Source organism: Pseudopodoces humilis, chromosome 6 (assembly GCF_049639895.1).
Source record: "Pseudopodoces humilis isolate 2021_Gansu_Grassland_sample_001 chromosome 6, ASM4963989v1, whole genome shotgun sequence".
Lineage (NCBI taxonomy): Eukaryota > Metazoa > Chordata > Aves > Passeriformes > Paridae > Pseudopodoces > Pseudopodoces humilis.
In genome coordinates, this window is record NC_142205.1 from 61,579,104 (window position 1) to 61,591,292 (window position 12,189).

General features: G+C 41.6%; 2 protein-coding genes across 4 annotated transcripts in view; both read left to right on the forward strand.

The window, feature by feature from the left end:
* Positions 1 to 331: 331 nt before the first annotated feature.
* NDUFC1 (NADH:ubiquinone oxidoreductase subunit C1) lies at positions 332 to 3,107 on the forward strand. Of its 2 annotated transcripts, XM_014254754.2 has the most exons (4): positions 332 to 486; positions 1,188 to 1,291; positions 2,126 to 2,205; positions 2,944 to 3,107. In XM_014254754.2, coding segments are annotated over exons 1-4 (264 nt in total). In that variant the 5' UTR covers positions 332 to 407; the 3' UTR covers positions 2,945 to 3,107. The 2 variants fall into 2 exon arrangements, with proteins under 2 accessions (XP_014110229.1, XP_014110230.1); XM_014254755.2 differs by lacking the exon at positions 2,944 to 3,107 and having other exon boundaries at positions 2,126 to 2,206.
* Positions 3,108 to 4,096: 989 nt separating this feature from the next.
* Positions 4,097 to 12,189, forward strand: part of MGARP (mitochondria localized glutamic acid rich protein) — a 41,299-nt gene continuing 33,206 nt past the window's right edge. Inside the window, exons 1-4 of one of the 2 annotated variants that reach the window (XR_015772677.1) lie at positions 4,097 to 4,316; positions 5,715 to 5,818; positions 6,903 to 7,005; positions 11,248 to 11,526. Coding sequence is in view for 1 of the 2 variants with exons in the window: in XM_014254836.2 (XP_014110311.2) it covers positions 4,232 to 4,316; positions 5,715 to 5,818; positions 6,903 to 7,005; positions 11,248 to 11,526 (571 nt within the window). In the remaining variant the exon portion in view is untranslated. The remainder of the gene's footprint in view (positions 4,317 to 5,714; positions 5,819 to 6,902; positions 7,006 to 11,247; positions 11,527 to 12,189) is intronic. The other variant, XM_014254836.2, reaches the window with a different exon arrangement.

Genomic DNA, 12,189 nt, shown 5'->3' on the forward strand with positions numbered 1-12,189 from the left:
CGGCCGCTCCCAGCCCTTCCAGGCTCCTCCGGTCGCCGCGCGCGCCGGGCTCCCCGCGCCAGCCCCGGGCGCGCTCACGTGGTCCCGAGCGGCCGCCGAGCCGCCGCCAAAATGGCACCGCGGCGCTTCCCCAGCCGGGTCACGGCGTCCTCGCGCATGCGCCGCGGCCCCGCGCCGGCCCCGCCCTGCCAATTGTGTGGGCTCCGCCGCGGAGCCGAGGCCGGCCCGGGGTGATTCCGGCTCGGCGGCGGCACTGCTTGGTGCCGGCAGCAGGCAGGGAAGAGCGGAGGGCCATCAGGTTGCGTAGGGTCCGCCGCCGTGCCTTACGCGGCGGAGCTCGCCCGCCGGGGCACGGGCGGGGCGGGGTGGTCCCACCCCCGAGGGCGGAGCCGGGTCTGGTCAACAAGATGGCGGCGGGCCTGAGGGCGGTGAGGCGTTGGGGGCTGGTGGTAGCGGCAGTACCAGCACCACCACCACCCAGCCTTGGTGAGCGGCGGTAGGGTGAGAGCCCCTTTGGGGTAGGCTGGTGGGCTGCCCTGCTGCCCGGCCCGGCCCGGCCCGGCCCGGCCTATTGACCTAGGGCCGCGGGAGCCCTGCTGCCTGCAGGCGGCAGCGTCCCCGCGAGCCAGTCCGCGTCTGGGGTTAGAGGAAGATTCGGTCGCAGCTTCTCTCCTTTTAGTATTTTTAATCGAAGCCCATTAATTATTTTTAAATTTTTTATTTATCTGTTTTAAGTTGGTGTTGCTTCCAGCAACAGGGGGGAAGGCTCACCATGTCTCGCCGCGATGCTGGTGGCGGCCCTTCCCAGGAAGGCTGTTCGCGGAGCGCACTTGATGGGTGGGGGATGGGAGGTGAGGAAGGCCCGGGGGTGGGGGGCTTTAGGCAGGAGACAGCGAGAGGCATCCTTATAGAGCAGAAGATGCTGAGGGAAATAGTTTTTGTGGCCGGGGAATACTGCTTTTGAGTTGTTGGCAGTCCCCGTACCCTCTCGGATCAGGGAGCGTATGCTGTGGGGATGCTATGAATGGATTGTCTATAACAATGTTATAGAGACTACTTCATCATTGCATTCATTTGGGGTTTGCGTCGTGGTTTGCATTTTTTCCGTGATTGTATGAATGTCACTAAGTACTTTGTAGTCGAACCCTGAGGAATGTTAATGCATTTGTAATCTTGTGCCTTTTCAGCTTTTACTCGTTCTGCATTTGTTGTGAAAAAAATGAATAATGCCCAGCCAAACTGGCTGAGAGTTGGCTTGGCGTTTAGCACCAGTGCTGCCTTGTGGGCTTTTGTAAGTGTTTTTATTTGGTTTTGTTGAACTTAACTATTCCGTAAAAATCATAATAGTGATATGAATGCAGTGACTGCGACCTACTGAGTTTATTGGAGTAATGGGTGGTCATAGCAGGTGTCAAGATTGAAGCATGATTCATTATTAATGTTTTCACATACTTATGTTTTTATGTTGTGCTCTTATTTTAAGAAATGAACAACCTTTTCAGCTTCTTAAAACAGCCACAACAAAATTAATTCTTCAAGCCTGTTGGATTAATGCTTTGGCATTATTCTCCCCATGGTCTTTCCAAAAAGAAAGAAAACCTAGGGATGTACCCAGATAATGTTGTGTTTATCAGACTACCAATTCTCTTCTCACTTTTCAGCTGGTTAAGGTGGCTGATTTCAATAGATTAAGATTCCTTTTTCCTGAGCAGAGTGCAGATGGAAGATATTCTCTGTTTCAGAGAACTCACAGACTTTATGGTATTAAAGCAAGCAGGATGTAGTAGCTCTCAGGAGGAATCATGCAGGATAAGCAGCACTCCCATGGTGACATGTTTTCAGGGTGGGATGGATTCCCTTTGGGGTTTTTCCCCTTTTTTGGCAGTGGTGAATTAATCAGCAGTGGAAGCCCCCCCATCTGGTCAGGAGAAAATGTTTGTCTTATGAAGCATTGTTTCCACACCTTTTTCAGTTGATAATTAACATACGTTGTGTTCTGGATGGTCCCAGTTACATATTGGTTTGCATTTTGATAACAGGTATTTTATATTCTGTAGAACTCTTTTTGTTGTCTGGATTCAGCTGTGAATTGTATAGGTGTTTATAATATACTTCTATTTTATAGCTTATCAAGCAGCATAATGAAGATGTAATGGAATACGAAAGAAGAAACAAGAGAGGACATAAGTGTACAGGATGTTCATAGTAAGTGTGCACATACAAATGCTTTTGACTTAGCTGGACACAAGTTCTGAAGATCTTTGACGTCTTTTAGGAGTCAAGATACTGAACTAATTTATGTCCTTTTTTGCTCAGTACCTTGCATTTTGTCTTTTGCTATTCTTTTAACTCACTCCCAGCTTTAAAATTATAAGGTGGCTGATCTGTATTTTTATATATTCTCTTGTGTGAATATTCCCTCTCAGCTTTCTATCTTTAACATGCAAATTCTTAGGAAATAATACATCTCTTACAGTGTCTACAATAAATGAAGGTTGTAAATTGAATACCTTAAAAATGGCTCAGTGACAAGGAAACAAAAGTGACTAATGATAGCTTATCTTTTCATCTTGCTTTTTATTTTAACACGTATACAGTGGGGTATATTTTTTCTTGGTTTCACTTCCATGCTGTACATAAAATCATGCAAAGTCAATACCTGTAGATGTGCACTATAGGGCAAAGTGTATGTGGTTGTTGTCCCTTTAAAGTATAAAAAACATAATTTATGTTTCTGACAGCTAAGAAGTCTTTGGGGATTATGGCCTCAGAGCAATTAATATGCCACATGAAAAAATTCCTTATACTATAGAAAACCTTGTGGTGCTGTGGTTATTTTTCCCTGTAAACATTTCTCTCCAGATAGAAATGCAGGATGTTATATTTCTGACCACTTTCATCACATCTATTTTTCTTATTGCTAATAATTTTTTCTCTTCTTAGGCTGATGACACAGTCACAAAGAGATGTACACTACAGAGCAAAGTGTATGTGATTGTTGTCCTACAAATAAATGAGCACAGAAGAAGTAAAAAGTTGCCTAATTATTTGTATGTTCATACATTTCATGTGCATAATTAAAAATAAATTATAAAGTCTAGAGGAAACCTGAGACTACTTTCTTTGCCATTAATATTTCATTCTGCCAGTCTTGAAGTTGTTTTATGTGGCATTTCTATTTCATGGTTTATCAGTCCTTTTTTCAAATCTGTCTTTGCTATTCTGGAAGCTGTATTACAAAATTAGGCATTAGTTCAGTAAATACTCCAGAAGTGTATTCTTGCTCTGCCATCACTTTCACTGCTAAATTTATAAAATAAGCAAATATAAGAATAGGAGCTGTACAAATGCTAAAATATGCATTTTCCTGTGAGCATTTTGGGAGCTGGCCATGCCTGCAAGTTGCCCACAGTCATGAGACTACGCAGCCCATGTCAGTCTTGGGTGTGAGCACTGCCTTTTGAACACGTCTGCCCTATCTTCGTACATCAAGATCAGTCAAGGACAAAGGCTGAAAAATTGGCATCATGGCAGTTGGCAGAATATGGCATTAGATGATCATTGAGGGAACAAAGAAGCTCTGTATAGAGTAAGGAGGAGAAACAGGGCTACTGCCTAACAATGTAGGTAGGACAAGGATAGCTGTACAGGTTTGACCCAGAGACGCCCTTGCCTGTGACAGTCGACACGATCCCAGAGCAGCGATCCGAGTATTTCACTGCCAACACCGAACGCCTTTGGCACGGCGCTTAACCTGAATGCCCTTCGCCGTGAATTTAGTTGATTTCTCCGGTTTTTTTAATGTCTTGGAGAAATTTCTCTTTAAGTAAAACAGCATTTTCTCCGTATCTGCCCTCTCCTTGGTAAATGCCGTCCCTGATATTCCGGCTCTGTTGTTGCAGGCAGTACCGAACGCCAGTAACCATTTACTTGCCCTGGGGCAGGTCGGTGTTGGCAGCGCCCGGCAGTGCGCAATGTGCGCTGCGCTCCAGAAAGCCGCTTCATCCTCCCCCTGTACCTGGGGTTCTGCTCCTTCCCCGCCGCCACCCCACGCTCCCCGGGTCACCCCCGGGCGGGAGCGGCGTCCAGGTGCGCGGGGCGGAGCTGCGGCTTGACCCGCCCCCGCGGCACCCGAGGCGGGACTGGTGTCTGCTGCCGCAGCCCCGCGACGACGAGCAAGCCGGAGTCGGTTCCTTTCTACTCCGCGCCGCTGCCCATCTCCTCTGCCACCATGTCTCTCTGCCGGGCCGCCTCGCTGGCGCTGGCCTCCCGCCTGAGCAGGGCTCCCGCCGCCGCCAGCCGCCTCAAGCAGCGTGGTATGCGGGGCCGCCGAGGAGCTGGCCCGGGGCCGGGCAGAGGTCACCAGGACGGCGTGAGGGGGCGCGGGCCGGGCTGGGCCGGGTGGCGGCGGCGGAGGGGACGCGCGAAGGTCGCGGGCGGCAGCGACATGGGGCCGGGACAGGTGCGGCAGGGTGGGCGAGAGCTGGGCATGGCTGCTCGCTCATCCTGGGTTGCGGCACTGGCTGCTTCAGATCTCCGCCGCTACCTGCTGGGCAGCCGAACCGGCCCGGGACCCCCTACCCCCGCCCCATGGCAAAACAGTGGCCGCTGCTGCCTTCCCTTCCATGTAAAATAGCGGAGTACATATCCCTCGGTAGAGCAGCCGGAGTGGCGGTGCCTCCTCAGGGTTGCCGGCTCCGGGAGGGAGCGAGAGCAGACCCGGTGCGCCACAGCCGTGGCTTTTGGCGCATCAGGGGTTGTGTAACCAGCGGCAAAAAAAATCTAGCAGCCGTGTAGGGCGATGGCAGCTTGCTGACCATTGTCCTGCTGTAGCTAGCAGCCCGGGGAAGAAGGTTAAGGACACACTGCTGCTGAACGAAAATATAAATGTACGCAAATCCATTAGGATGCCTGGCTATTGGAGAGGAGTCTGAGAAGTGTGTCATGAGACTGATGATGCTGAACATAATCTGGCACAGGATGGCAATGTTTTGAAATTGCGATTATTTTTGTAGCTGTCAATTGCAATGCTCAGAGCCATTTTATTTTTCATGAGTGCTTTTTCAATGAGACATTTCTCATTTTTCATGGGTCTCTTTTTGAGATGTTCAGATGAATCCAAAACCGTAGTAAAAATCAGTTTATAACAAAAAATTGGGTAGCACTGATGTTAGAGTTAATATGTACCCAGTCAGGTAAAAATTTGTGTAATCCTACCTCTCTGCCCTGTTGGCTAATTTATGAGGTGAAGGGTATGTATCCAAGTGTCAGTAGTCTGGAAGTGAAAAGAAATTAATTCAAACAAAAAAGCATCTTTAAAAATTCCCTGTTATTAACCTGAAGAGAGAATTAATTACTTTTGCTGATCATAAACAATAAGGACAGATAAATTATTTTATCTATCTTAGGAACTCTTTTACATTCCTTTTTTTTTATTATTAACATTCCTTAGTCTATGTAGACTGTGCCCAGTACTTGGAAGCTGATGGCAGATAATGTAGTTCAAAGAAAAACACCTCTTAGGAAGAGCTCAGCCATTGACCTTGTTCATTTGGGCACCACATCCTGTGTAAGTCAGTCACAGGATACCTCAATAAGCTATACCTCTCTGTTTTATAACCTTTTTGAATAATTCTTTCCCATACAGAATTCAGATTCCATCATTCTTTTTTTGTGATCATATTTTACATCAATTTATCTAATGGTTTTTATAGCGCCTCCTCGCCAGATGTCATCTGGGAGCGTTCCTGGCTCTTCTGGAGACAGGATGATGATCTATCTCCTTGCTGGTGTTGCAGCTTTTGGTGGTTTATTTTATGTAAGTGTTTGGGGATGGAGCTGTTTGTGCTTTCTGAGCTGGCACAGTATAAGGTGTGTTCTGGGTTAGAGTATGGTCAAGATGCAAAGCGTCAATTAATGTAGATATAAGTGCAGCCTAACCTAGAAATCAGATTAAGAGAATTTAGTGAAGCTGAAAACCTATTGCTTGCCTGTTTGACCGTTACTTTGATAAGTAGTGCTGGGTCATTCATAGGGGAAAGCATATTTAAAACTATGTGAAATGAATGTATCCAAAGATGGAGTAAGGCACCTGTCTCTAACGCCTTGCCTTGTATTGTCAACCAGAAACATTAGCAATATCTCAAAGTGGGCAAGGCAGATGTGAAATAAGTAGTCTGAAGCTGCAAGGGGAAAATATGAACCTTGTTAATTTGGGCACAAAAAAAGAAGATAAGAACATTAGTTACGTCAAGAAAGCATGTTAAAGTTTTGTAAGCATCTGTTTTTGTTAAGCTTTTCAGTAACCATTCTCTTCCCTGCTTCTAAATATATCTGATTCTGTGCTTCACTTCCCTAAATCCTCCATTTTATAGCTTACTTCTACCCCTCTCCCCAAGATCTGAGATAATGACTAGCATACCCCAGAGAGGTACATATTTCCTTGTCCCACAGAGTAATCCCCTTGAACGGTAAGTAGCTATTAGTTCAAAATATCAAACATGTATGATTGCATTTCTGGATGACTAACATATTCTCTTGTTACATTTTTACCACGTTACAAAAAGAATAATCTTAATGTAATTATCTTTTAAAACACTGTTTTCAATTCCTGAAACACTGCAGCACTTCAGAAGCTGCATGGTATATTGTATTTGCTTTCTAACAATCGAAAAATATAAAATACATAAATATATTAGTATAAGTATATATATATATATATATATATATATATAAAGTATAGCAGATTGATAATTTTTTTAAACCTTGCTTAGGATAAATTTTATATGCATTTTAAGGTGGGCAGTAGCACTTTCTTAAAATCCTTTCACTCCCTCTCCCCTCTTTGTGTTTCATAAATTTATAGGGATGTAGCTGTAAATTCAGGTATAATTCCCTTTCAGGCCTACAGAGTAGTCAATTCATCCCACAGCAAGTTTATCAAACATACAAATATTCTTCATGAGAGAGCAGAGGGGCAGAAGAACAATCCTTGGTCAAGGAAGGGTGAGTTGAGCTCTTCTCTCTTGTTCCCTGGGTACATGAGGATTTGGAACAGATTTCTGGATTGTCTAATCAGGCTTTAGCACTGTCCAAGTTCTTGTCTGAACTGTGTGAGTGAAGGCAAAGGTGGTTGTGGAGCGTTCTGTTACAAAGCTGCTGCTGCACAAGTTTTGGTAGTGGCCTTCATGTTCAGACAGTGAATCTGGTCTTTGATCCACCTTTAGAGTCTCTTTGGATGGAAAGAGTTGATGTGTGAATACTATTAATTGTATAATGGGTATTTGATTTACTGGAAGCTTAATGAAACTTGACTGAATATATAATGCTGTCAAAATCAGTTTTGTTCATTTGTTTTCAGTGGCGGGGGAGAAGATAATATCTTTTTCTCAGTCAACAGGTTGGCTTCAGGCCACATACCATCAGGAAATACAGTTCAATAGGGAAAAAAATACTACATTTATAAAAAATGTTTTAACTTGGATCAATTTTTTGTCCTACAACTTTGATTTTGTCTTTTCTAATTTGGAGTTAAATGAATTGCAGGCATTACCTAAATGTATAGCAAATCTTTACTTAGCTCTTCATGCTTGAATAATTAGACCATCTTAGTTCAGTTACTTGTAATGGAATGTTGTCCCTGTTTACATCAATTAGTGTTACAGCATTAATATAAAAGGTAGAACTTTGGCAAGCATGGACTTGCTAGGAAAAGCAATTAGGAAATTTTTATAAGGATCTTTATATATTTTTATTTGGTTGTTATTTAAAAGAATAAATAAAGTATTGAACCTAGCCAGAGCACTTGAAACTCTTCATTTTTTTAAAAATGTTGATATCTAGGGAATTGATTTAATATATTTGCATGCACACAAAGAATAGATTTTAATAAAGTATCTTGAGTTTAAATTTTGTTTTCAGTGTGAGAACATGGTTTAAATTCTCTGCCACTATAATTATTTCTTTAGAATTCATTAGCCTTGAACTTCTACAACATATGCTTTTGTTTCAGAACTTTAAAATTACAGATCTTAAGATTTAAAGTAGTCAAATACCTTAATTTCCAAAAAATAAAAAAGAAAAAGCTGAACACAGTATAGTTTTAAAACTCAATTGTTTAAGTAAATGCTGAGAATTCAGCCACAATTTGCAATCCTTCATTGTCTCTAAAATAAAAAATGTAACCAGGACCAAAGTAGATCTTTCCTAGGGACCTGGTTTCCTGCTGTTCAGGGCAGAAGTGAGGATTACCCTTATTACTTTCTGAATGCCATAGTTGGGAGAACAGGGAAGCATTAAGCAAACATTACAACATATTCCCAGTGATGTCAGTGTATTCCCTCTTTTTCTTTTAAGGTGCACTTCTGCAAGGTATAGAGTTTTGGCCCTAGCCTACCCACAGGCTGGAGTGAAATACTTGTAGTACTGAGTGTTCAGTAGTTGATTTTTGGTACTCTCCAGAAATTCCATCATCTGCTGCTTTGTGCTGATTAATAAGTCACATAAATGTCACAACCAGTGGCAGATGATTGCTGCCTCACTTTTTATTGATAATAAGAACTCAAAAATGTTTCTAAGGCCATTTAGTGAATACAGTTGAAACTCGTTTTCTATATTATTTTCAATATTTCTGAATGACTTCTGAATAAATGCTTAGCCCAGATTTTTAGTTGGACTTCTGAGTAGCTAATTCCAATTCACGATACAAAACCACCATTGAATCAGCTCCTTTTAGAATCCTTCTTCATTCCCAGCTGTGTACACCCACAAGAGCAGAACATTAAGAATGTTGCATTAATTTTCTTGTTCAGTCCAAATTCAATAATCAGTTCTGTTCTTATTTTTCCTACAGAATCCTCTGTGTGCATTCTCAAAAGAGTTAACACCCCTCTTCCTCCCCTTTTTCTCCCAATCCCTGCATAGTCATACTTTTATGTTTATCTTGTCACAGAGTGTTAGCATAGTATTGCTTTTTCCAGAAGTGCCATTGCAGTTTATTTCCCTGTGCATTCTTTAGAGTCAGTCCTTAGACTTTTTCACATTGCTGATAAGAGCAGTTAAAAATTCTGTTCTCAAAGTATTCAGATTTTTTTTAGGGGCACATTAAATCAAGCTTAAAATAAGTTCTAAAACCGAGCTTGTAACCATATGAAGTGGTGGATAGAAGAGCAGTATGCCGAGCAGCATGTTCATGGCATATTTGCTGTCTATGGTAAAATAACTTTCTAGGTGGAAGAACATAATCACTGGAGAGCAGCTGATCAGAGATTCTTTTGATAGGATTTTTATAGTTTCTCTTGTGGGGGAAAATTCTCCCCTTATGCCTGAACCCAAAATGTCTAAAGTACAGAAGTGTACATAGCAAACAAGGCTGTCAAAACAAGAGAAACAATCATTCTAGGGTTCTTTGTTTATTAGAGGATTGAAATTATATTTAATAATATTAATTAATTAATAATTAATAATAATTAATAATATTAATTAATTAATGATAACAGACATTTAGAAAGAGATCTGATAGCAAATTTTCTGTGGCTCTTGTTAACTGAAAGCTACTTTCAAATTAGGGAGGTATTTAAAAAGCCCGTGGAAGAAGCCTGACTCAAAGTAGCAGTAGAAAATCTCGGACATCATTTGAAATGTAAAATGATGTTTGGCTTGCAGGATGTTCTACTTGCTTATTTAGTGAATACTGAGTTTTGCCTTCCATTTGTTGTTTGTGTCCTTTAAGCTTGTTCCTGATTTCCCTCTTTTTTAGCTATGACCTTACTTTTTAACTCGTTGCAAGCTGATTCAATCTTTCTAATCTATACTCTTCTTTTACACTTTCTGGACTTTCTAATATACACTCTGCTTTTACACTTTCCAGACACAAGGGAAATCACTTTCCAAACCTGTGGAAGTTAAATACAAACAAAGGACAGTCGTTCACCATTGAGTACATTGCAGCCTACCTTGGGATGACTTTATACCTTCTATTGTAGAACTCCATTTGTGTAAGACTTTAAAAGAACGACCTATGTTTGCAAGGCCAAACCATACTGAGCTTATTACTGAATCTGCTTTGTAGAAGGCAGTTCTGAGATGGAGAAGCTGGCTGTTCTGAAGTAATGCACTCTATATTTGACTGTCTATAATAAAGTGTACTGAATGCTGAGCTTGGCTGTTAGTCTGTTCTTTGTGTAATGAATTTAGGGTTTTTTTAACAGTGTTTTCTTAAAGGGACATGATCAGGTTGCATAATGCAAAGTTTTGATTTTTACTGGGCAATGAATGGACTTGTCTTAAAGCCTGAACACAAAATGATAGGCTTTCACTGGCATAAGAGGCCCAAGAAATAAAATTGATCTGTTTAGTTTTTAAACAGACACAAAAGAATCGAACAAACTCTGACCATGTCTCTTTAAGCTCTTTTGTTTCAATTCTCACACAGTTTACACTGTATTACAAACTCTATTTCCAGTTCCATTTTTTCATATGGTGAGTTGGTTCTAGCGGTGAGCTTGTGATGAACAGTTGGTGTATAACTTTTCCTTTGTGGACTTGATGTTAGTGCATGTTTGCATGGCGGTTGAGCATCTTTGTTGCTTTGTGCTGTTAGTTTTTCATGACTTGTCTCAGCTGAATTTGAAGTGATGCATGACTGGGAAACACTGTTGTTCAAGGTTCTAAGGAGTCGGACTCACAGTGGTGTACACAAGTCTTAAAAAGAGAGTTGTGAGTTGTAAAAAGAAAATAGTCATAAGTGGTCATGTCTCTAAGAAAGTGAGCTCTGACTAAAAATTAGGAAGCTCTTTTCTTACTCTATATAAGACCAAATGTCTTATTCCCCATATGGTAATTCCACAGAGTCATGCTCCCTCTGGCACCTGTGTGTGTACCATCACTGGCCCTTTCGGCAGAGTGGTTTGAAGCAACACTTGGCAAGGTCCTTTGTTATTCTTCCCTGCACCCCCAACACTTGCTTTAAGCCACAGTTTCTTTTCTTAGCACACTGAAACATGTTATGAAACTCAGTAATTAAGAATATGGTTTCCTCATCTTGTAAACATAGTTTTTTGATGCCACATTAGACAATATGAGGGATTAATTATTGATCCTTTTTTATTGTTTATTCTGATCCCTGTTAATTCTGAGTCTTAGCTTCCCACTTTAAATTTAAATGAGGGTTATAATAAAAAGTAGTTGGTGAAATTTTTGTTGTATCCATGCATTTTACTTTCTTTATTGTATTGAATAAATCCTTAGAAGGTGATGGAGAAGAGACGGATGAAGTCACTGAAGCAGAGGCTGAGGAAGAGGCTGATACAGCAGCTGCTGTTGAACCTGCAGCACAGGATGAGAGTGCTGGACCCACAGCACAGGATGAGACTTCCAGGGTATCCCCAGAAGCTAAAGGGGAAAATGACTTACTGGCTCCAGAGGTATCCCATGCTATGGAGGAAGCACAGCAGGAAGCTGCTGCTAATTCAGAAGCTGCTGCTAATTTGGAACTTGCTGCTAATTCAGAAGCTGCTGCAGTTGAAGGTTAATTTATGAATGTGGTTTTTGAGTGTGTGTGTTGTGGGTTCTAAAGCTTTTCCTCTTACAGAGCATTAAGAATGAGCAGCAGTGTTCCTAATGGAGTTTGTCCTGCAGTGAAAACTAATCCAGGCATTAACTTGACATATCATGAGAATAAGGTAATTAAGTTTGTTAAATCAGTGAAATCTCTGAAAGCATCCTGCCTCTGGCACCAGAGTTACTGTCTAAAACGAGTCAAATGCTTATTTTACTACCCCATCCTATTTCTTAATATATTAAGTTGAGCATATAATGTGGTCAGTTAAACAGGTGTTTCAGTAATCTAGTTCTCAAGGAATCTAAGGAATCTAAACACTTTAGTTCACTAACCATTCCAAGGATATTCACACTGAATAATTATATCTGTTCTATCAGTGTAACTTAAACGGGATGTTGAGTGGCAAAGAAAATGCTGTCATGGTCTCAATTTTAAGCATATATTAGGCTAAATTTTCACAACACAATACAACATCAAATTGTTGTTAAACACTGAAGTTGATAAGTGGCAAAACATTGAGTATTTTGAGCTGCCAGGGTGTTTGAAATAGTTTTGTTTATTGTGCTTTTTAAAAAATTGCAATAAGACAAATGCAAAACTATCCACAAAATGCACAAGATACAGGATTA

Excerpts from the sequence above, each read along its gene's own strand:
- NDUFC1 (XM_014254754.2), top strand. The coding sequence starts at position 408 with ATGGCGGCGGGCCTGAGGGCGGTGAGGCGTTGGGGGCTGGTGGTAGCG. Across the intron at positions 487-1,187 it reads ACCACCACCACCCAGCCTTG|CTTTTACTCGTTCTGCATTT; the intron begins GTGAGCGGCGGT and ends GTGCCTTTTCAG. Across the intron at positions 1,292-2,125 it reads GTGCTGCCTTGTGGGCTTTT|CTTATCAAGCAGCATAATGA; the intron begins GTAAGTGTTTTT and ends TCTATTTTATAG.